The sequence below is a fragment of the Vipera berus genome (genome assembly GCF_964194415.1).
Source record: "Vipera berus genome assembly, chromosome: 1".
Classification (NCBI taxonomy): Eukaryota; Metazoa; Chordata; class Lepidosauria; order Squamata; family Viperidae; genus Vipera; species Vipera berus.
The window spans coordinates 76232873-76256980 of NC_138202.1; the positions used below are offsets into that span (position 1 = coordinate 76232873).

Genomic DNA, 24108 nt, shown 5'->3' on the forward strand with positions numbered 1-24108 from the left:
TTTTTGGTCATCAAATTTTTGACACCTTGCTAGGCAACTGGTGGTACTCGGATGTTGCCATATCCTAAAAGTGGTACAATGGGTGAAAAGGTTGAAAAGCCCTGTATTAAACCATTCTCTAGGGACGTGGTGGCTCAGTGGGTTAGGACGCTGAGCTTGTCAATTAGAAGATCGGCAGTTTGGCAGGTCGAATCCCGAGTGCCGCATAACAGAGTAAGCGCCTGTTACTCGTCCCAGCTTCTGCCAACCTAGCAGTTCGAAAGCACGTAAAAATGCAAGTAGAAAAATAGGGACCACTACGGTGGGAAGGTAACAGCGTTCCGTGCGCCTTTGGCGTCTAGTCATGCCGGCCACATGACCACGGAGACATCCTCAGACAAGCGCTGGCTCTTCGGCTTTGAAACGGAGATGAGCACCGGCCCCTAGAGTTGGAAACGACTAGCACGCATGTGCGGGGGAACCTTTACCTTTACTTTTTAAACCATTCTCTGGAATACTTTGTGTTCGGCACCTTCCTGAATGCTCTTAGGGATTGCTCCAGCCTTATTATGGAGAAACTTCAGATTTTCCATTGAAACCAATGCCTTTCTGTAATTTTTCAGTGGTGGGTTAGGATTAGTAGATTCTCCCTAATAAATTGGGCCAACTGAGGTCATAGCAAAGTCTTGTAAGCACTCAGATAACAAGCCATAAAAAGATTTAATATGGGCATGGTTTGCCACCGTTGTGCTTCAAAATGTTTTTATTTTCCAATTTGTCCTATAGCTCCTACCATAGTCTCCCACCTAAGTATTAAGCAGAACCATCCCTTCTTAAGTGTTTTCAAGGTAAGCCAAGATCCACTAGATGTGACTTTCCATACATAATTCAAAAGGTTATGTTCTCAAATGAATTCAATTTATAGCCCCCACCCCTACCCCATCTCTAAGAGATTCTGGCCGATATTTGGATTTCTGGCACTCTTTTTATTATTATTTTTTTTAAAAAAAATCCGCTCCATTTCAGTTTTTCAGCTGTCCCTAAATAAAAAAATTATTACTAAGGGAACAAGCACCCCATTCTTTTCACCACACGCCCTTCTTTCCAACAAATAATACAGACATTATTTTGCTACCTTTCCATTATCCCTGCGGAAAGAAGCCTAAGAGCCCTGTCAGGAACTGCGGGGCAGGACGGCGGAGGGAGGCACGGCAACCCAGTTTGGGGGCTGGGTTTTCTTGGAGCTCGCCTTTGAAGCCTAGAGCGGGCACCTCCTGCTGCGCCCTCCCTCCGCAAGATTCTGCAAATAGAGAGCGAGGCTGTCATCAAGGCCTGGGCCGCCGCCACAAAGAAGAACAAACGGATAAGAAAGCAGTCGAAGAAAAGCAAGAAGAAGAAAAAAACACCAACAAAAACCCGCTGCTGCTGCCTCCTCCCACTTCTTGGGGGGGGGGAAACCCAACCGCAACTGCCAGATTCAAACTAGCCAATCAGATTCCAAGTGGAGGAGGCGGGCATTCTCGGTGGAAACCAATGAGGAGCCGGAATATTGGGAGGTGTGGACATCCTTAGTGATTTCAAACGGTGGGTGAGGAGAGGCCTGGGGTTTACCTTTCTCCTTGGCTTCGGTAAGTGTCTTTTTTTTCTGCGTCGGTGATTATCTGCGTAGCGGGGAAGGCTGGGGCTCCGGAGCAGAGTCACCGGTACGAGGGGGGGCACGCTCCATCCTTCTTCACCGGCCGCTTCTCTCGCGAGGCGTAAGGCCGCTCCCGTGCTGTGGATGCTCCGGGAAGCCAAAGCCGGAAGCCGCCCTGACAGCCTCTCTGGCTGGCGCAATTTGAGCCCCGCTTCTCTTTACATCGGGTCCCGTGTGGGCAGTGGAGACCCTGGCGGGGCTAGCTGTGGGATCTAAGAGGCGTTCAGGGACTTCCTGCCCAGTGGGCGTCTCCTCTTAATAGGTACTGTCACCGAGACCGGTGTTTTCATGTGCTGAACCACCAACTAGCCCACTTGATATCGTCCTAGCACACAAACACGTCCCTTTTATGACTTATGGACTTCAACTCCCAGAATTCCTCAGCCAACCAGGGCTGTGTGAGGGATTCTGGGAGTGGAAGTCCACAAGTCATAAAAGGGACAAGTTTGATGACCCCTGTCCTAGCACGTATGAACTAGTCCAGGAGGTTAGTGTCGATGAATTCAATAAATGGTGGGCAGGCGTGCTGTGAAACACAGCTGTTGGAACCGCCTTTTGTCTGGTGGGAAGAAAGTGGGGGATCTTAGCTTACTGGCTGTTGAGCCAGTTAGTTAACTAACGTGATCTGATTATTAGCAACCCAGTTCCCACTGCTTAAAGGACGAAGTCAGCTATGTAAGTGGATGAAGCTATTACTATTCCTAATATTTTGCTAGTGGTTTATTTTGTGGGATGGATGAGCGAATGGTTTCATAGTTATCAGAAAAAGCACCTGTCACCACTTGCTCATCTGCTCTTTTCCTTGGAAATAGTAATCCCATTCTTAATTTTCTATCTTTGGTGGAAAAAAGGCACTGTCCTTGGGAACAACACCCCAAAGGCACAAACATTGAGAATATTTCAGAAGGAATCTGATCTCACCACTGCCAGTTATATGTTATAAGCTACAATTAATGCTCAGTGGGTATCCTCTGCACAGACTTGGGGACTTAGCTGCTACCTAAAGTTTTAAGCAATGGCTTTTTTCCATTCTTCAACTAAAGGAACACAGCACAAAGCCATACTCCTACTTGCTCACTTCCTTGTGTGAGTGAATGACTTTTAGGAGTTGTTACTATTAGCACTATGAAGAAATGAGCAAACTTTTAAGTTCTACATGAATTATGTTTTCATGAGGAGTACCCTTAAACAACTTAGCTTTGTTTCCATACAGATGCACCATCATATATATTGAAAATGTAAGGGTAGGTAATCCCATTCTTGTATCATGCACTTAATTATCTATAGAAGAACCTTTTGCTCTTCACAATAGAAAAAAAAGTTATTTAATAACTACAGCCAATGCCCAGAAGGAGACAGATGAGCATGCAAAAGTTTATTCTTGGTCATGCTTACTGTTCATGTGTTGTGATGGTGTAGTAATTGAGCAACAGTAGCAGCTGAAAGTAGTTGCCACTGATTTTTCACATTGGCTTCTCAGCTGTCTTCATTTCTTGGCAGTTATTTAACTTCCTCAGTACCAGTAGAATTATTTTTTTGAGAAGAGGGGGATGGAAATAAGAACATAGTAAAAACAGGGATCAGTGGGCAGTAAGGCTACTTATTTTGCTTGCATAATCCAAAATTAATTGATTTCGGTGATGTGCAAAGGGAACTGAAATATGTGCTTTCTTTATTTCTAAGCAGGAGTTTCAAAAATACAAAAATCTGCTTATACCAAACAAGTATGAAAATATCCTAGCAATCTGGTTTAAATATTTGATAGTTATGCCTTGAAATCTGAAATATCTAAACTATGAAACTAATAATTCCTCAAAGGACAAACTATTGAAGTATTAAGCCTGCTGAAGCCATTTTCCTTGCTACCTTTTCTTTCTCAATGTTTCTTTCATTATGGTTGCTAAGTGCCCTTTATTCCAGAACTTGGAAAGTCAATAGAACATAATGGATTGCTATTTCAGAACACAATTGTACTTATACTCTCTAGAACATGCTATAATGTCAGAATATCTTGCCTTAATGTCTTAATCAAATATTGGTGTACTGAAATAGATTCAGGGACTGCATTCTTTCTAATAGCAATTTCTCTGCAATGGTAATAACATCTACAAGATTCTTTCAGTTTGTTGGTTGGGTATATACCCACATTTAGGGATCACTGAGATCAAGGGTAGCTTTATGATCTGGATCTTGCACTTGATTTTTAGATTTCTGGATGTAGATACTATGGTAGACTTCAGTGCTTATGAATGGATTGCAGATTAATGCCTGAGAATGTTTCATTTGAATGGGATCATACTTCAAGTGACAGGTTGACATTGCATAAAGCAGAACATTAGTAAATATATGTTGAAATAATCCTATGCTTTCAGTGTTGTAAAGACTGGCTTCCTCAGTTTAGTTGTGATTGTGCTGAGAAAAATGCAAGAGAGCTTATTTTATACTATTTTAAAAGATGTCTTTTAGTTTGGTAGTAGATTGTTTATTTTCCTTTTTTTAACCATAGCTTTTGTTTTTATTTTTTATAAAATAAAGTCATAGTTTTCTGATAGTTATTAAAAAATATAGGGGTGAGAATGCTAAAAATGGCAACCATATACACGGTCTGCAGTGTATGTGTGTGTGTATTGATACACATATTCCAGACTGTGTACAAAAGGAAAATAGCTTGCAACATAATGCTGTTTTCAACAGCAAGATCTTATGGATGCTTATGGCTATAACTATGTACATATTGCTGGACTAAAATGAGACCTGAATTATAATCTTACTGGGCAACTTAGGGCCATTTGTTATTTCAGTTCAACCAATCTCATAGGGCAGGGCTTTTCAACCAGTGGTAAAGGTACCACCTGTGGTACATTGGCACCTGGCAGGTGGTACGTGACCATCCTAGAAAAGTGGTAGCGGGGGAGGGGAATGAGCTGAACTGGTGGCAGCACCACACAAGCCTGAGCGAGAGATGGCTGGAGCTGCAGGGCTGTCAGGGCTCAGTGGAAGCGCCAGGATCAGCTCTTCTTCGGGGCTATCAGGACTCAGCAGAAGCACAAGGATCAGCACCAGGCTCCAGCTGAGCTCGGCCTGATCCTGGCACTTCGGAGCCCAGAAGAAGCGCCCATCAGCTGGAATGTTGCAGCATCTCCAGGGTCTTGTGATTTACATTCAGATGCTGGGCAACTGATTCATATTTATGACGGTCACAGTGTCCCAGGGTCATGTGAAGTGACCAAAACCTGCTGTTAACCACCCAGCAGACGGGGGGGGGGGAAATAAAAACCAAACACTGCACCCCCCACCCCACTCCCGCTGTCAATCCTCAACAGAAAGGCTCATAACAATGAAAACCTCGGACAGGAGGAAGAGCGCCGCCAGGCGTGCAGGCAGGTGTCTTGCTCAGCTGTGGCTTGGGGGGGCACTTTTTGCAGTGCCATTGTAACTTCGAACAATCACTAAGCGAACTGTTGTAAGTCGAGGACTACCTGTACTTCATCACTTTTTTCCTTTCTTTTTTTTTCTTTTTGGTCATCAAGTTTTTGACACCTTGCTAGGCGACTGGTGGTACTCAGATGTTGCTATATCCTAAAAGTGGTACAATGGGTGAAAAGGTTGAAAAGCCCTGTCATAGGGTTCTTGGTATGTGGAAAACTAGGAGAGAGCACTGTGTATATTTTTTTGAGCTCTTACACAAAAGGTGGGATATAAATTGAATTTATAAACCTTTGAGTTTAATGGAACTTTATTCATACAATTGTTATAATAAGCATTTTAGAAGTGAAAATATTAGTCTACAGAAGCTATTGGAAGGAAAGGAAGCCAATTGTGTCAACATTTGTATTATTGCTGATTGCACTTATAGTGATACTGTTTCATAGAATGTTCTTGATGCTGATTTTTTTTTACCAAATTTCTGTCCATTTTCCAACTACCTGTAAAAAAATAGGTATTAATTTGTACCTGTTTCTTACTCTGTGATTCTTGCTACAAATTTCTAACATACAAAAAGCTTTGAAATGTTAAAGAAATTAACTTTTAAGTGTCTTGTATTTTCTGACAATGAATGAATAATTCCTATCCAGACATTGTATTTGTTGCAGTATTTGTCTTTGTATTAATTTATCATTAAAAGATTTTAAAGGGGAAAAGGGTTTGCATAGGAAACATGGGCTCTTTAGTTCACATGCTGTAAAAAGCAATACTCTATTTCAGGGGTGTCAAACTCAATTTCATTGAGGGCCACATCAGCATTGCGGTTGCCCTCAGGGGGCCGGGTGGGTATTGCCAGGTTGGGCGTGGCCTACTGGGTGGGTGTGGCTAGAGTGCATATGGCCTACTGGGTGGGCGTGGCCAGCTCTACATCGTTGGCATCAAGGGTGCCTATGGGGGCCTGGGCAGGAGTGGGACAGATCTGAGGGTCTCTGGCAGAAGGAGGGTCTCTGGGCCAGGGCCAAGGCAGTGGGGGCCGTTCCCTCACTGTTTCCAGGATGGCTTCGCGGGCCGCATGAAACCACTTCGCGGGCCGGATCCGGCCCCCGGGCCTTGTGTTTGACATGTCTGCTCTATTTAATTAAAATTTTCTTGTAAATATGAAGCAAGAGAACTCAAACTATGAAAATTGAATAGAAAATTAACATTGCATTAACTCTTTCAGCTGAGTGCACAGGTGCATTTTGTTAAGTTTTTAACACGGCAGGGCAATTGTTAGAAAAAGACATATTTTTGGAAATAATTGGTAGCCAAAATTATCACAATAGGTTTTCTAAGGATAAAAAGGTAAAGGGTAAAGGTTCCCCCGCACATGCGTGCTAGTCGTTTCCGACTCTAGGGGCCGGTGGTCTAAATTCAGAAAATCAGGATCTCAGACTGGCAGTTTAATTTCCAGGCTTTCTTTCGGTAGTGCGTAGAAAAAGATGCCATCCCACTGAACTGGGCGGGTAGGTAGGTTGCTACCTGCGTAAAAAAGTTTGTTTGTTTGTGTGTGTTTTTCCTGTATTACTCTGTGGGTAATCAGAGTAGGATCCATTGCGCGTCTTCATCTTGCATGCTAGCAAAACCAGCTGTGAAGACTTGAAACATACAGCGGCGCTTTACACGCACTGTACTTGTTGCGTCCAATTGTTTTGTGGTTTTTTTTAGTCCGGCCGAACTGCGCATAATGAACGACTCTTTTTTTATTATTATTATTAAAGTTTTACAAAAAAATTTTTTTAACGATACATATCCCCAAAACCCACCCGCCCCAAACCACGCCCCTTTCCCTCCCCCCCCCCACTTTCCAGAGCTGAATACAGGACTATAGATATAATAATCATATTCTAACTAAGATTATCCATTATAAAATTAACCAAATTCATAATGTGCTTTAACTCCGCTTTAGCATAGATACATTCAAATTATTAAAAACAACAACAACAACAACAACAACAACAACAACAACAATAATAATAATAATAATAATAATAATAATAATAATGGCCTGATGGGAGGGGGTTGGGTTTTTATTACTTTTAAATGCGTTTTAATCTATCTAAGAGTTCTGGGCACTTGTTTAACCTTTTTTAATTTTTGTATTCTGTTTTTTTAACATGTATTGCCCTGTTCACCGCCCTGAGTCCTTCGGGAGAAGGGCGGTATACAAATAAAATTAATTAATAATAATAATAATAATAATAATTATAAATAATAATAATAATAATAATAATAATAATAATAATAATAATAATAATAATAATAATAATAATAATAATAATAACTGAAAGAAAAATATAATCAATAATGAACCACTCTTTTTTGAGTTGTGCGGCCCGAGACCCGTTTCCCTCTTGGCCCGGGAGGTCAAAAAGCAGCAGCAGCAGCAGCACGTGAGAACGCTAAACCATTTTAAGTTGACTCTCGAAGTCGGACTTTCAAAGTTTCCCCTCCCGTCCGCCGCCGCCGCCGAGGCGAGCCGCGGAGCGGACTCTGCGCATGCTCCTTCCCGGGAGGCGGGACCCCCCCTTGCCTTTGTTTGTCACGTGGCCCGGCGAAGGCCCTGCTCTCAGGTGCGGTGGGAGTCGGAGGCTGGTGTCGCCGGCCTGCAACGCGCTCCGCCCCGCCTCGGAGGAGGAGGAGGAGGAGGTGCCTTTTTTTTTGCCGGTAAGGAGATGCGGTTGCCCGCCAGCTCCTTTTAAGCGGCGCTACCGTTGCTGGGGTGAGGAAGACTCGCGGCCTACCTAGCTCAAACTGGGTAAGTCGTCGCCGTCGTTGCCCGGCAATCGGCTCCAGGTCAGGGCGGCGACCGATTCCCCCAGGGAGGGGCCTCAAGTTCCGGGACGGAGGTTTTGCTAGGCTGGGTTGGTTGGCATAAACCAGGGGTAGGCAACCCTGGCTCTTTTATGACTCGTGGACTTCAACTCCCAGAATTCCTGAGCCAGCGCAGCTGGCTCAGGAATTCTGGGAGTTGAAGTCCACGAGTCATAAAAGAGCCAGGGTTGCCTACCCCTGGCATAAACAATGCCCGGGGAGCGGCCTGCTCCTCGGTGGCGTTTGACTTCGGAGTAGATTTAGAGGTGCCGGAGAGCGGGTTTTTGTGTGGTTTTTTTTCCCCCGGAGTGGCGGTAGCGATGGGCGATGTTGAATTTTGTCAGTGTCGACCGACTGACTGACTGAGCTGCAGCTGCTGGGCGCCGTGGCTCCACTTCTGTTGGGGCGGGAAACGAGAAGAGGTGGTGATGAGTAGCCTCCCGGCGAGTGGCTGTCGCAGGAAAAAAAGGGAGCTCTGACGATGTCGCCGACCCAGAGCTGTGTATATCTTGTGGGGAAGGGGCAAAGGGGTGTGATTTTGGAGAAGGGAAACGCAATAGGCCCATAACGATATTGAAACATCTTGAGAAAGACCGGCTACGGAGAACAATGAGATGCCCCCCCCTTTAAAATCATCAGAAATAACAAGAGATAAGACTTCCAGTTGACATGCCTGATTCCATTGATATTAGTGCGTGAGTACTATAAATAAAATGAGGGCACGGATCATGAAAGAGGAGGGAATTTATACGGGGTGTAAATACGTTGCTCTTTCTGTTCATAAAATATTGGATATATATGCCTTAAAATATTCTACTGTGTATTGTGCTTTTGAGAGCAATATTTTGAAAGGGCTTCAGTGAAATAAACCACATCACTTGCATTGCCTGGGGAAATAGGCAAAATAGAAATAACAGACCAGGAGAGAATGGCATAATGAATCTTCAAAGGGCTTGCCCCAAAAGCCTTGGCTTCAAGAGTAGGGAAATCATCACGGCATCTCGGATTTTTCTGAATTGAACTGAAAGACAATGACAGGGTTTACAAATTGTGCTAGGCCATGATATAGTTTGCTTGGTTTTAATTTAGTGCATTCCATGAAGCCAATTGTGGTGTTTTTAGCACATTTTTACTTTGCACAATATGAATAAATTCCATTGTTAGAGGGTAGAAGCAACTAAGTGATATATAAATGAAGAGTTTATTTTAAAAAATGCTGAGTTGTGACACTGTACACCAAATTGTAGTTTTTTAAATCATGGTTTAGTTCATAACCAGGGTGTAGTTAGCTCATGCTCACGCGCGTACACACACACACACACGCATTACAGGTAGTCCTGAACTTATAATCATTCAAAGTTCAAAGTTACAACAGCACTGAAAAATATGGCTTGTGTCAGTTTTTCACACAAATGTTGCAGTATCTCTGCAATCATGAATAAACTTCAGATGCTTGGCAACTGGCATGTATTTATGACAGTTGCAGAGTCCCAGGGTCATGTGTTTTACCTTTTGCGACTTCAGACAAGCAAAGTCAATGGGGAAGCCAGAGTCACTTAACAATTGTGTTACTAATTTAACAACTGCAGTGATTTGCTTAACAACTGGCAAGAAAGGTAAAATGGGGCAAAATTCATTTAACAACTGTCTTCCTTTTGAGCTCAATTGTTCTCATAAGTGAAGAACTACCTCTATAGCACAGCATAATATATGTATCAACATTAAGAGACTATATTTATTTTTACCATTGGTCTTCTTTAAAATAACTTTTGTTAAGAAAAAATAATAATTAGGTGACAGCATGAAGCAATATGCAGAGTAATTCAATATATGAAGGGGTGGGCTCCTGCACTTCCATAGGGATATAAAAGAGTTATGTACAGATGTTGTAACATGTGACCCTGCTTACCTTCAAAAGTATGGGAATTGTGACAATGAACGGAGAGATTTGGGGCCTTTATAGCAAATATATCTGTCTTAAATTATGTTTATATTATTTAGATGCTGTTAGAAAATTAGAACAAAAATTTATGAATTCTTTCCTTAAAACTGTTCTTCATTATCAATCAAGTAACAAGTTAAACATAATTTAATTATTTTTTTAGATTAAAATATGCTGTGATTGCAGGGATTATTTACATTTTTAAAAACATATTCATATTGGAACTGTACTTTATTTCAAATAACATCCCAATTATTTTTCCCCCCAAACTCCTGCGCTTGCTTTCCGGGGAACAAATTTATTATGCATGGAACTTGCTTCTGACTATAAACAGTAAAGTTGAATAACCTGGACTACTTACATTATTTGTGAACAGTAATCCCAGAAAATGATAACTACAACAATAAAAACAACGATGATAATGATAATAAAGCTGGAAGGGTCTTTGGAGGTCATCTAGTCCAACCCCCTGCTCAGGCAGGAAACCCTATACCATTTCAGACAAATGGCTGTCCAGTATCTTCTTAAAAACATCCAGAGTTGAAGCATTCACCGCTTCTGGAGGCAGGTTGTTCCACTGGTTAATTGTTCTGTCAGGAAATTTCTCCTTAGTTCTAGGTTGCTTCTCTCTTTGGTTAATTTCCATCCGTTGCTTCTTGTCCTGCCTTCGGGCGCTTTGGAGAATAGCTTGCCTTCCTCTTCTTTGTGGCAGCCCCTGAGATATTGGAACACTGCTATCATGTCACCCCTCGTCCTTCTCTTCATTAAACTAGACATACCCAATTCCAGCAACCGTTCCTTATATGTTTTAGCCTCCACTAATTATAATTAATTACATATACAAGATTTATATATGTATTAAGCCACGTTATTTTGTTGGTTCACATAATAATGTTCACATAATGTTTTGTTGGCTCACATGGTAATGCTAACTTTTGTTGGTTCACATAATGCTAACTGTAAAGCAGGGTGTACAAGTCTCAATTCATGGGATTGAGCAAAACATTGAGAGCTGCATCTCCCCAGTTAAGTTTACTTATCCCATTGGGTTCAGCAAGAAAGAGAGGTCGGGATCCTGTCTATTAACAAGTGCCATCTGGTAGACCCCATGAAGAGAACCTTTTCTGTTGCAGCACCTGCCCTTTAAAGCATCATTCCCTCCTTCCCCCCCAGTAAATATTAGATTGGCCCCAATTCTGCCTTCAAGACATGGTTTATTACCTAGCTTGGGGATCCTGATGCATAGTGGTGCCTGTGCAATAACTGTGTTCCGTAGGGTCAGATTATCTGTGGGACTCCCTTTTCCTAACTACAACCACCTGTCCAAATAGATATGGTGGCATGTTGCTAGTCCCTTCCCTTAAACATCGTCACCTTATGGGTGCTAGGAAGCATGCCTTTTCCGTGGCAACTCCCTAACCTATGTAATGCAAGTAGTCCTCGACTTACAACAGTTCATTTAGTGGCTGTTCAAAGTTACAAAGGCACTGAAAAAAGTGACATGACCATTTTTCACACTTATGACCGTTGCAGCATCCCTGTGGTCATGGGATTTACATTCAGATGCATGAAAACTGGTTCATATTTATGACGGTTGCAGTGTCCCGGGGTCATGTGCCCATCTTTTGCAAACTTCCGACAAGGTGTATCTGTCTTGGCTACACTATGACATTTATTGTCCTTTATCTATTTAGAACAGAGGTGTCAAACACCGTGACGTGTCACGGTGTATTGTGATTGTTTTTCCATTGCTGGCAATGGGGTGGGCTTAGTTTTGGCATGACACATCCGGCCCTTGGGCCGGCAGTTCTGATTCAGAATAACAAAACTCAATTAACAACTTCTTGCTTAGCAACAAAGTTTTGTCTCAATTGTAGTCATAGGTCGAGGACAGCCTTATTCTTCCCCTTGAAGTTCAATAGGCACCTTACTCTCCTAGCCTTCTGAAAAGCACTTAAGACTTGTTTAAGCTCCAGGATAGGATGAAGTGACTGCACATCAGAAGCTTAATTTGGTGCCCGGTTTTGGTTTTTAATGTTTGTGGTATTAATAGTTTTATGTGATATTAATAGTTTTAATAAGTAATAGTTTAATGTTTTATTATCTATATTGTTTTAATTCTTAATATATTCATTTTATTTCTTTAAAACAATTATATAGTTGCACAGAGTTTGGTACAAAATGGGCAGGTAGATAAATATTGTAAATAAATAAAGTTTGATTTATTGTTGGTGGATTTGTTTTTACCTGGGCTGCTGATTATATGTGTTTGATTTTTTACAGTTATTTTAATAGTGTTTCTAATTGTAGTTAGGTAACCTAGAGTCGTGAAATTGAAATAAAGCCAAAATCAAGAGAATGGAGTTAATCAAGTAAACTGGAGGTTTAATTAACCATAGCCAAGTGTGCATCAAACCCAACTACTCTGTTTAATATGATGACTCCTACGTGATTTGTACGATGAAGTGGTTAAGGAGATGGACTTGAACCAATCACATCTTGATTTGAGTCCCAGCTTGATCATAGAGTTATTTGGCTGAGTTTCAGCTAGTCGCTCTGTCTCATCCTAATCTAGTTCATATAGTTGTTGCTGGATGTATAAAATTAGAGGTGTGATGGGATATCAGGATAATGTGGAACTGAATTATTACAAAAATATATATCTCAGGCTTGTGGAAGTAGGAAGCATGAGAAAGAAACTTCAAAAAATTCTGTGTTGATTTGGGTTAGGAATAAGTTGAGATAAAAAGAAACTTCAACAGGTTTTTGTTAGAATAAATAACCTTAACCACATTAAATTGTCCATTTTAAAAGGGCTGACAATGGAAGATCCTCCATGTATTACCCTTGAACTGTCAAATAAAAATTAGAATATATATTTATGTGGTTAGGATTGCAGGAAATTATTTTCACATAATTATGCTTCTTTATGCTATTTATTATGCTATTATAAATTTTAATGAAAACTGTCCATTTTAATCAATTCTAGAATTAATTTTTAAATATAACTTTTAAACAAAGGCCACAAAAGTATCTGTTAGGTTGGATGCAGTCACCTAAATCACTACCAGTTCTAAGATTTATTATTTATATAGCTTTGTTATGTAGATGGATAAATGAAATCCTGCCCTGGAATCTGAGATAAAGAAGATCAAGGTCAGGAGTAAGATACACCATATATAAAAAGAGAGATGACTTAAAGAAAGCTTAATGGCACCTCTCTTTTATCTGCTCATATAGCAACTGTTAAATATAAAATGAGACAAAAATCTGAATGAATGTGTTTAATCCGAGCTGCATTGCATTGAAAGTATTGAGTAAATGCTGGATAGTTAGGGAAACTTGTATTAACAATTATTTTTCTTTATGACAGTCCTTTACAGTGAATACCTGTAAACCCCGCCCATCTATGCAGCTTACTAAAACAGAGTTAATGTTAATGGGCTGAAGAGATGCAGAGTAGTCACTGGCATATTCCCAATGTTGCTTAGTCATAACATAAACCACTTCTAGGGATGTGCAGAAAAATAGCCTGAAATTTGGCCTGAACATTGAGTGAGAGAGAAAAGAAGCTTCCATCTTCCTAAAAAGCTATTAGGACAAACTTGGCCTGGAGAGAAAATAATTTTGCCTTTGTGAATGTGGGAAAGCTGAGAGAGAGGTTAGAGACATTACCATGTAACCCGGGCAGTGGGACAGTATTGTACAGACAGGGAGAAGTTATGGAGGTGGGATTTCCCTCATGGATTGCAAATAATAATAATAATAATAATAATAATAATAATAATAATAATAATAATAATAATAATAATAATAATAGTAGTAGTAGTAGTAGTAGTAGTAGTAGTAATTTGGAAGGGACCTTGGAGGTCATCTAGTCCAACCCCCTGCTCAGGCAGAAAACCCTATACCATTTCATACAAATGGCTTTCCAATCTCTAAGGAAGTTTCTCCTTAGTTCTAGGTTGCTTCTCCTTCATTAGTTTCCATCTGTTGCTTCTTGTCCTGCCTTCAGGTGCTTTGGAGAATAGCTTGACTCTCTTTTTTGTGGCTGCCCCTGAGTTATTGGAACACTGCTATCATGTCACCCCTCACCCTTCTCTTCGTTAAACTACACATGCCCAATTCCAGCAACCGTTCCCTATATGTTTTAGCCTCCAGTCCCCCAATCATCTTTGTTGCTCTTCTCTGTACTCTTTCTAGAGTCTCCATCTTTTTTTACATCGTGGTGACCAAAACTGGATGCAGTATTCCAGGTGTGGCCTTACCAAGGCATTGTAAAGTGGTATTAATACTTCACGTGATCTTGATTCTGTCCATCTGTTAATGCAGCCTAGTACTGTGTTGGCTTTTTTGGCAGCTGCAGCACACTGCTGGCTCATATTGAAGTGATTGTCCACTAGGACTCCGAGTTCCCTCTCACAGTTACTACTATTGAGCAAGGTACCACCTATACTATACCTGTGCATTTGATTATACCTGTGCATTTGAGAGGAAATTCTAAAGGTGACCCCAAATTTCTCTGCAAAATGTGGAGGGGGATCTTAAAAAATTGATTTTTTACATTTACATTATTGAAAATACGAAAGTCTCTCCCCCCCCACACACAAACCAACAACAACAATCCTCTGCTACATAATAAAGTATGGGTATTCATTTCTTAGATTCTGTTCATTTTTATTTGGTGGGGAAAACCCCCCCAAAAGTATTGGCAGCATTGGGTCCAGTGATTAAAGAGCCAGGCTAGAAAGTTTCAGTCTTGCCTTAGACATGAAAACCAGCTGGATGACTTTGGGTTAGTCACTCTTTCTCAGCCCAGTTCATCTCATAGGATTATTGTTGTGGGAAAAATAGGAAAAGAAAGGTGTTAGGTATGTTCTCTGCTTTGAGTTATTTATAAAAAATAGTGAAGATGGGATGAAAAGAACACCCTTCCTGCAGAGAATGAAACATTACAGGATTGGAGATGGAGAATGCCTTGGTAAATCCATTTAGAGCACAGCTTTCTTCCAGTCCCTAATTTTTCAAAGAGCAGATTTTGTTGGTTTCATTATCAATGGTTAGTCACGTTATTTTGTTATGTTGCCTTCCTAAGAAATTGTAGAAGAAAGTGACTATTTTAATTTCTGGCAGCTACATGGATATTTCTATATACTTTTGATAAAAGAATATAGAAACAGTTCGATATTTCCTTCTTTAAAATGTTGGATTTCCTCCCCCCCCCCCCCCTTATTCATGTAGCCCAGTGTTTCCTACTGGTCTCCTTTCCAAGCAGTAATCAAATCTCACTCTAATTTTTTTGAGACCAGTAAAGTTTAACTGGGTGCTGTCATCTGGTGAGAGACATAATGTTGAATGTTATTAAATGACAATTAATCCCTTGAGTTGATTGAAATATTTATGTTGTATAACAGTTAATTAGATTATTGGAGCCTGATTAATTTTGTGAATGTGTAAACATGGTGGTGGTGGTGCAGAACTGAGTATAATAATAGTTTTGGGATGCCTGTAAGAGAGCAGTGATGAATTATATTTCTGATTAAAGTTTTCCTTCCATGGCTAATAAGCAATCACACTTTTTTAAAGACAAATCACTAAGATGGAACTGAGAAGAATGAGTAAGACTTGAGTCTCTTAACAATATGCTTCGTTTCCAACAGGAAAGGTGGAGGAGAGAGGTTTGCTCTACTACCTGTGTGGCGTTGCACTCAGTAATATTGTACATTTGTTATGTGCAGGATTGTAACAGTAATGTATTGTACCCTTTATGAATTAGGTTGTACCGAATTTGATCTTGAACTGAGAAAAATCTAGAAAAGCAATCACTCTATAACGGCCTTTCCCATCTGGCATGCCCCTCAGGATGTACATGAGCTCAAATACTTACGATTCCCAATGCTGAGAATTTTGAGAGGTGTACTCATTGTTTCAGGAGGGTGACGAGATTGCAATATTTGTCTTATTAATTTAAAATATTTTTCAAATTAATTATATAGCAATTTAAAGGTGCTTGGAAAAGATTTGGTTTTTGAGCATGTTCCTGTCAAATTCTCTGTTCGAAACATTTATAAGGATACCTTTCTTGAGAAGAGAGGTTCACCTCTTTGGGCATTTGTTGATGTATTCCATATAGGACGCATTTGCACGAGTAGTTTTGCTAGTTTAGTGAACTTTTTTTAAGGGAAATGTATAAACTGCCATTCTGTCTCAGCAGTTGGGAGAACACTCTAGACCAGGGGTCAGCAACCTCGGCTCTTTTATGACTCGTGGACTTCAACTCCCAGAATTCCTGAGCCAGCGTAGCTGGCTCAGGAATTCTGGGAGTTGAAGTCCACGAGTCATAAAAGAGCCGAGGTTGCCGACCCCTGGTCTAGACTGAATGAGCATACTATTTTGATACTGCTCTTAGTAAATGGAGCACTAATATGCATAAATGATAGTAATGCTCTTTATCACTGCATCTCATGTGTAGCAAGATATTTTGGCACCAGAAACGAAAAAGGAGGCATTGCTAAAAGCTGAAGCAAAATCTATCGTCTCCTCAGGCCAGCCCCAGCCCCACCTAGAATATATTGTCATGTAACCTGGTGATTTGGCTTACTGACATATGCTTTTTATAGACTGCTTCCATTATAATTTTGGCCAGCTGTATATTTTGAAACTTGGTTTTCCTGTTACACTTTTAGTACTCATCCTGCTTTTTCTTCTGTTCCTACCCTTACCTAAAAATGGACTCTTAAGAAAATGTATCTGTTTTAAATAGAATAAATTCAGATTTATATTTCCTGAGCATAGAATTTGAATTTGGAATATAAACTCAAAATAGACAGAATATACTAAGATGGCTATAATCATCTAGTGCTGCTATTAGGTAGCTTATGGTTTTTTAATGTTACATTTCATTCAGATCCTATTAAGTATGTTTATTTCTACCGGGTTCATATGTTTCAGCAAGCCTGTTCACTTAGAAGCTTGTTTGTTTTTTGGTATTTCCTAGGAATTACAGTGAAGAACTACAAGAAACTGAGGCATCATGGCAGATGATAGTGAATGGATGAAATTACCCATTGATCAAAAATGTGAACACAAGGTAAGATTGCCTTTGTTTAAGGAACTGGCCCTTCCCTACTTACTGAGTGATACATTGTTTTGAGTTTAAGGAAAAGCTAAACATTAGAATCATATTTTGAAAATCTTTCCATGCACTAGTTTAACTCAAATGCATTTGATCAAAATTGAAAATGTTTCCACTGGACCAACAGATTGTCCTCGACTTAAAACAGTTCGTTTAGGTGACTGTTCAAAGTTACAACAGCACTGAAAAAATGTGACGTCACCATTTTTCACACTTACAATCATTGTAGCATCCCCAGGATCACATGATTTACATTCAAGTCCTTGACAGCTGGGTTCATATTTATGACGGTTGCAGCGTCCGGGGATCATGTGATCAGTTTTTGCGACCTTCTGACAAGCAAAGTCAACAGGGAAGCCAGATTCACTGAACAACCGTGTTACTAACTTAACAACTGCAGTGGTTGTTAACAAATGCTGTAATAAATGTCATAAAATGGGCCAAATCTTACTTAACAAATTTCTCACTTAGCAACATAAATTTTGGGCTCAGTTATGGTTGTAAGTCAAGGACTACCTGTATTTGTCTTGGCTACACTGACATTAATTATCATTTATCTATTTAGAATAACTAAACAATAGAAATTTTTGGGAACAGACTTTCTTATAAATATGCCTTCATCTGAGGTCAAGCTAGGGTTTAAGAAAATTGCAGTTCTGCCCTGTCACCCAGTAATTTGGTAATCAGAGCAAATGTTAAATGGTGGTCTGTCTACAGTATATATTTATATCTTTTAATGTGTATACAAAAATAAGACTCCATTGTTCAGCTCTTATTTCAGAGCAGTTGTCCTTTTCTAAAGTTTTCTGGACTCATTGTTTTGTCCTATAGTTGATATAATTCAAAACCATTAGTTTATCCAATTAAGGTTCTTTGAGTTCATATTTTTGCTGTCTGTTGTGGCCCAGAGTTCTAACATCATATCCTCTAATGCAGGGCTTTTCAACATTTTCACAGATTGTATCACTTTTAGGACATGACAATATTTGAGTACCACCAGTGCTTAGCAAGGTGTCAACAACTTGATGACTAACAAAAGGGGTGGATTTTGGGTTTTACTGATTAGATTCATTTGTTGTTATAGAAATGGCTAGTTTATGATATGGAAAAAGTAAAATGTTGAGATTCAATATTAATGCTTCCTTCTACTGCAACAGAGGAAGTCTGTTCTTTTTCCCTTCTCCCCCTCACTTTTTCTCCCTTTTTCCTCCCCACTGTGTCCTATTTGCTTTTGTATTTTTGTATTTTATTCCATAATCTAATAAAATATTACAAACTGTAGAAAAAAAGGAAAAAAGTACCAGTTTTAATTTCTTCAGTGGCTATTCCTTTGCTGAATCACTTTCCCTTTGCATTGACAAATGTATGATGAATTTATTTATTTTATTTTTTTATTTTAATTCCATTTATATCCCGCCCTTCTCCGAAGACTCGGCGGCTTACAAGCTTAGCAGTATCCATGTTTATTAATATCCACCACTACCAGCTATCTCAGGGGTCTTCAAACTTGGCATTTTTAAGACTTGTGAACTTCAACTCCCAGAATTCCTCAGCCATCATGGCTGGTTGAGGAATTCTGGGAGTTGAAGTCCACAAGTCTTAAAGTTGCTAAGTTTCTAGACCCCTGAGCTAGCTGGTTGGCCCTTCTTCTCTCTTCTGAGTGTAGTAAGAATGTGCAAATGCGCATGCGTGCACGCACACACACACACACCAATCCCTTCCCTGTATCCATAAAGAGACAGGAATCAAGTGCAAAGCAAAAAGGGCTCACAAAGAAACACATAAACTCCATTTATTTTTCTTTAAGCTGCCTCAGGAGTGTCGTGTGTCACAATGTTGCAATCGAGACTGAAAGGCTCCTGCAATTGCGAAAAGCTTTATCCTTAAATTAAGCCTGTGTTTGCCTTCAAAGAAAACTTTCTAAAAGCCATAGACCAGGGGTGTCAAGCTACCGGTCCACGGGCCAAACGTGTCACCAGGAAACTGCGGCCACCTCATTGCCGGCATTAGAGAAAAAGCTCCGATACGTCGTGCAACGTCATGTGATGTCGCGAGTTTGACATGTCTGCCATAGACAAACTCAGGATAAGAGGTTAAAACTAATTACACTTTGGACTCATTGCTAGTCTAAAATACAGACTAAAATATTCCAGTAACCAAAGCACGTAAACAGCCTCTGAATTACAAAATCCTGTAAAAACTGTACAAAAATCCTTATGGCAACCCAATCAACCTGCCAGCTGATCCAGCACTAAATAAACCCACCTCCTTTTCGACATGCTCGTATGCTGGCGCTGATTGCATTCTCCTGGCTGAGAAAATGAACCAGGGGACCTTTTCTTCCAGCAACAGCTGCTGCTTCTTCCTTGTCCCTTTTTCCTCCCTGCCTGCTGAGGTCTCCTTCTCTTTCCCTGTTGTCTTTTTTTCCCTTTCCTGCCCAAATCACCTCCTTTTATAGCCTCTCCTCTCCTCCCTCTCAGTTTACCTCCAGCTCTGCGCTGCTTCCAGAAGCGCCAATCAGCTGGAGCCCTGCCGGTTCCTGGGGCTTCTGCTGAGCCCAGACAGTCTTGCAGCTGCAGCTGCTTCTCCCTCGGGCTTGGGTCACTTCCACTCATTCCCCTCCCCTGCTACACTTCTCTAGGACTGTCACGTACCACCCGCCACGTGGCAAAGTAACACAGGTGATACATGTATCACCGGTTGAAAAGCCCTGATGTAATGCAAGTGTTCCTAAACTTTTGCCATCGCATCTCCCTTTGATGTAAACATAATGTATGCACTTCCACTAAAGATCTAAACATCAAAATGGACCCTAATGATAATGAAAATAATATAGTGATTTTTTGGAAAAGGTGGATTTATTGTCACATTGTATAACTAAAAAGGTCTTTAGAAAACGTGCTTAGGAATTTAGAAAAGAGAGTTAGAAACGTCTTCCTGTCCTAATGCACAGCAGTTTCCTTTGGAGCAACATTTGCCTGTTCCACTTTCTGTTAGAAACAACTGGGTTCACATATCATACTAAGCATTGATATAATGTAATTGTTTTGTGAACTCAGTCATTGAATTTGTTACCCATTAGAAATGTCAGTTGTGAAAATAAACCCTTTTCTATAAAGTGATTTAGTTTATACGTGAACCTGGATCTGGTTTACTAAAACAGCATGTGGGAAAGAAAAGAAAGCATCAGACTGACTACATGCTTGTTTATTGTGTCAGTTGATAAAACTGAAGCCATTTCTCAAAATAATACTTGGATGGTATAATGATTAAAATAATAAATTTAACAGGTCCTAATTTTTTTCCTCTAGGAAACTTTTTTTTGCAGGCTTCCACAAAGCCCCAAACTCTTTATTTCATTTTTCATTCTGGTGGTATCTGTGTTAGGCAACAGTTTGAGATTAAATCATTGCTTCCTCCAGTTCCACATTTTCATTTTAGACCAACGTTCAAACTATTTCTAAAACATTTTCTCTTTATGTTGAACTTTGCTCTCATTATACATAAAAATTTTCAACAAATTACCATACAATGAGGCCATGGTGATAGTTCCCTCTATTTCTAAAATTAGAAGTTTAGCAATGCTTGGGACTGGCTCCAGTGCTTCTTCCCTATATTGGGGATGGAAAAAAAAGGTTGGATATTGTTGTATGGTCATGCTGATTGTAACACTAGTCCAAGATTTATTCTGTGAGAGCTACTCAAAAGTTGCTTTATTTCAGTCTTATAACATGCCATTTTTATCTTGGACAATTAACAGAAAACATATTGATATAAGGGCTCATATTTTAAGGGAATCCTATGAGTGATTTACCCAGTTTTGCAATAAGAGATGTATGAAGTTATGTACATGCTTACACAAAATATAGTATCATTTTCTCCCTTTTTTCTGTGATTTCACATTTTTTACATCGATAATTCCTACAATTATTGTCATGGTTCCGACAGAGATGAATAAAGCAGAACTCCAAGGCTTGCAAATTCCTCAAAGAACATGTTTATTAGTTACAAAGTATCAATATGTCAAAAGTGAAACCAAGTCTGGAGACATACATAAACAATTCCCGAATACAAAGTTAAAAATCCCATCCCTAAAACTTTGCGAGCAACTATGTTCCCCAATACATCTTCTTGGTGGGCTTTTTACGCTATGCCCAGCCTGCAGTCTCGGGAGCAGCCGATGACCTTGGTTCCCACGGGACAAAAGATTATTTTAACTAGCAAAGCACCTGGCAACCCTCCTCCCTCCATTCTATGTGGCAACCGAAAATGAATAGGAAAAATGGCTGCAGCCCTGCTCATTTGTAGAGTTGACAATTATCTTCATATCTTCAGTTTAATAATCTAAATTAAATTTAAAAATTTAAAAAATAAAAATAGTAATTCAAAATAAATTAAAAAAAACAAAAACAAGAAAAAAAAAATCAAAGGGCAGACTCAATGGACCGCTAGATCTTTTTCTGCCATCACTTTTCTATGTTTCTAAATTAAGGTGAAATGACTTAACTTATGCTGCTAATGTTGCTAATTTGTTTTTATAAGTTCGCTATAATCATATTTATTTAGGGCATGTCATAGGTTATTTTAAAAAAAATTCAAATAGTTTACAAATATCAGACACTGTTGAAAAGGAGAACTATTTTAAAAAATTGTGACCATCTATTCTGCCTACTCCTCTTCCTTTTCACTGTATCTTTCCTTATCTTCGCACCTCTCTCACAACAATTAGCAACAGAAATCCAAGTATGATGGCAGCACTTTGGAGGCATGACAAGAATGATGTGGAGGTCTGAAGAGGGGGAATAAAAGCATATTGCTAGATTTGTGAAGAAAACCTCAGTTTGTGTTATTTTCAAGATTATTAATACCCTTGTATATGATAGTTCAGATGAGATAGAAATTTCCTCGCTGATTTGTATGACTGTATTGTACTGTAAATATCAACAACCTAAGATATGCAGATGATACCACTCTAATGGCAGAAAGTGAAGAAGAACTAAAGAGCCTCTTGTTGCGGGTGAAGAAGGAGAGTGCAAAAATTGGCTTGAAACTTAACATTAAGAAAACCAAGATCATGGCATCCGGCCCTCTCAATTCCTGGCAAATAGATGGGGAAGAAATGGAGGTAGTGACAGATTTTATTTTCCTGGGCTCCAAGATCACCGCAGATGGGGACTGCAGCCAAGAAATTAAAACACGGTTGCTCCTGGGGAGGAAAGCCATGGCAAATCTAGACAGCAGACTAAAAAGCAGACATCACCCTGCCAACAGAAGTGCTATAGTCAAGGTTATGGTCTTCCCAGTTGCAATGTATGGCTGTGAAAGTTGGACCATAAGAAAGACTGAGCACCAAAGAATTAAGGCCTTTGAACTATGGTGCTGGAGAAGACTCCTGCGAATCCCTTGGACTGCAAGGTGATCAAACCGGTCAGTCCTAGAGGAGATCAACCCTGACTGGACTCACTGGAGAAGAGCCTAATACTGGGAAAGGTTGAGAGCAAGAGAAGAAGAGGACGACAGAGAATGAGGTGGCTGGATGGAGTCACTGAAGCAGTAGGCGTGAGCCTAAATGGACTTCCAGTCTTCAGAGAAGGGCAGGATATAAATGGGATTAAAAAAATAAATTAAAATATATGGTTGGTCACATAAGAGAATGGCATATAATTCTCTTGGGACATGCAGGGATTTAATTATTTCCATTTTTTCCTTAGGTATGGAAAGCAAGATTAAATGGATATGAAGAAGCACTGAAGCTGTTTGAGAAAATAGATGATGAAAAGAGCCCTGAATGGTCCAAATACCTTGGACTTATAAAGAAATTTGTGACAGACTCAAATGCAGTAGCTCAGCTAAAAGGATTAGAAGCTGCACTTGCTTATGTTGAAAATGCTCATGTAGCAGGAAAGTAAGTCATTTGTATTTGTACTTTAGAACAACTCTTACTCCTACTGATGAGCTTAAGATCCCAAATTATATTTGTATATTAGCTTTGAACAGTTTCAAACATTATATGAGTTAGGACAATGCTTTGGACAATTTTGTTGCAGCCATGAGGCTAAAATTGTACAATGAAATGTATACCATAAATCTTTGGAACATGCCTACAGTACAGTTTGGGTTTTGAAATTATTTTCTTTAATCAAATAAAAACTGACACCCCTCTCCCCACTGCATGGGTACCAAATGTTGTAGGAAATAATTTATGTTGATAATTAATTATCTGACTTCTAAAATAATTGTATTTGTTCTAGAATAATTTTAGAGTAATTAAATAATCGATACACATTGTAGTTGCTCTTCACATTATAAAAATATTTTCACTTAACAGTGCATGCATTTAAGCTATCTGTAAATGTAGCAGATAAGTGTTCAACATGCATGCCTATCAGGTCTTTTCATGTATAATTTTTATTAAAGCTTTTAAATTAAAAAATAAAATCTAACAAACATTAGAAAGTAAAGAAAAAGAAATCAAAGAAAAACAAGGTGCAAGGGGAAAAAAGCTGAAGAAAAATTTAAAAGAAAGGTGGGGGGGGAGTATAAAGTGGCTTCCGATATTCTTCACAGCAGTTATAAGTGCAAAGATATTTTGACCTCTCTTTCTCTAAAATTACATCCTATTTACTCTTTTTTCTATAATCTATCCCTAGATCTAATCATTGAAACCGGAAGTTACAAATTTGTTTGTTTTCATTTTTACACAAAAGTCCTTAAGAGGCTTCTAATCAAAAATAAATTTACATAATGTCTTTTCTCTAATCAAAGAAGTTAATTTCTCCATTTCAGCAAAATCTGTCAACTTTAACAACCGTTGCTCCATTGCCGGTAGCATCAAACCTTTTCATCTCTGTGCATACAGTTATCTCGCTGCTGTGATCATATATTGAAATAATTTTCCATGGCTTTTTTTCTAACTGTTTATGCATTAATCCTAAATTCTGGTTTCAGTTGAATAATGTGTATAAATATCCTTGAATAAAAAAAAAAAGCTTTTCAGGGAAATTTTTCAGATTTTTAGATCTCTTAGGAATATTTCATAAATGCAACAAAACCAAGCTTAACCTATCTTACAATAAA

The 24108-nt window shown here is 39.4% G+C and overlaps 1 protein-coding gene across 4 annotated transcripts in view; it reads left to right on the plus strand.

Moving 5' to 3' along the window:
• The first annotated feature begins 1536 nt into the window (after nt 1–1536).
• The window catches only part of CKAP5 (cytoskeleton associated protein 5), a 79344-nt gene continuing 56772 nt past the window's right edge, over nt 1537–24108 (plus strand). For 3 of the 4 annotated variants that reach the window (XM_081315055.1, XM_081315058.1, XM_081315057.1), the window contains exons 1-3: nt 1537–1607; nt 16894–16986; nt 22743–22936. In XM_081315055.1, coding sequence (XP_081171181.1) covers nt 16930–16986; nt 22743–22936 — 251 coding nt within the window. In that variant the 5' untranslated portion in view covers nt 1537–1607; nt 16894–16929. Of the gene's footprint in view, nt 1608–7806; nt 7899–16893; nt 16987–22742; nt 22937–24108 lie in introns of those variants that run through there. The other variant, XM_081315056.1, reaches the window with a different exon arrangement.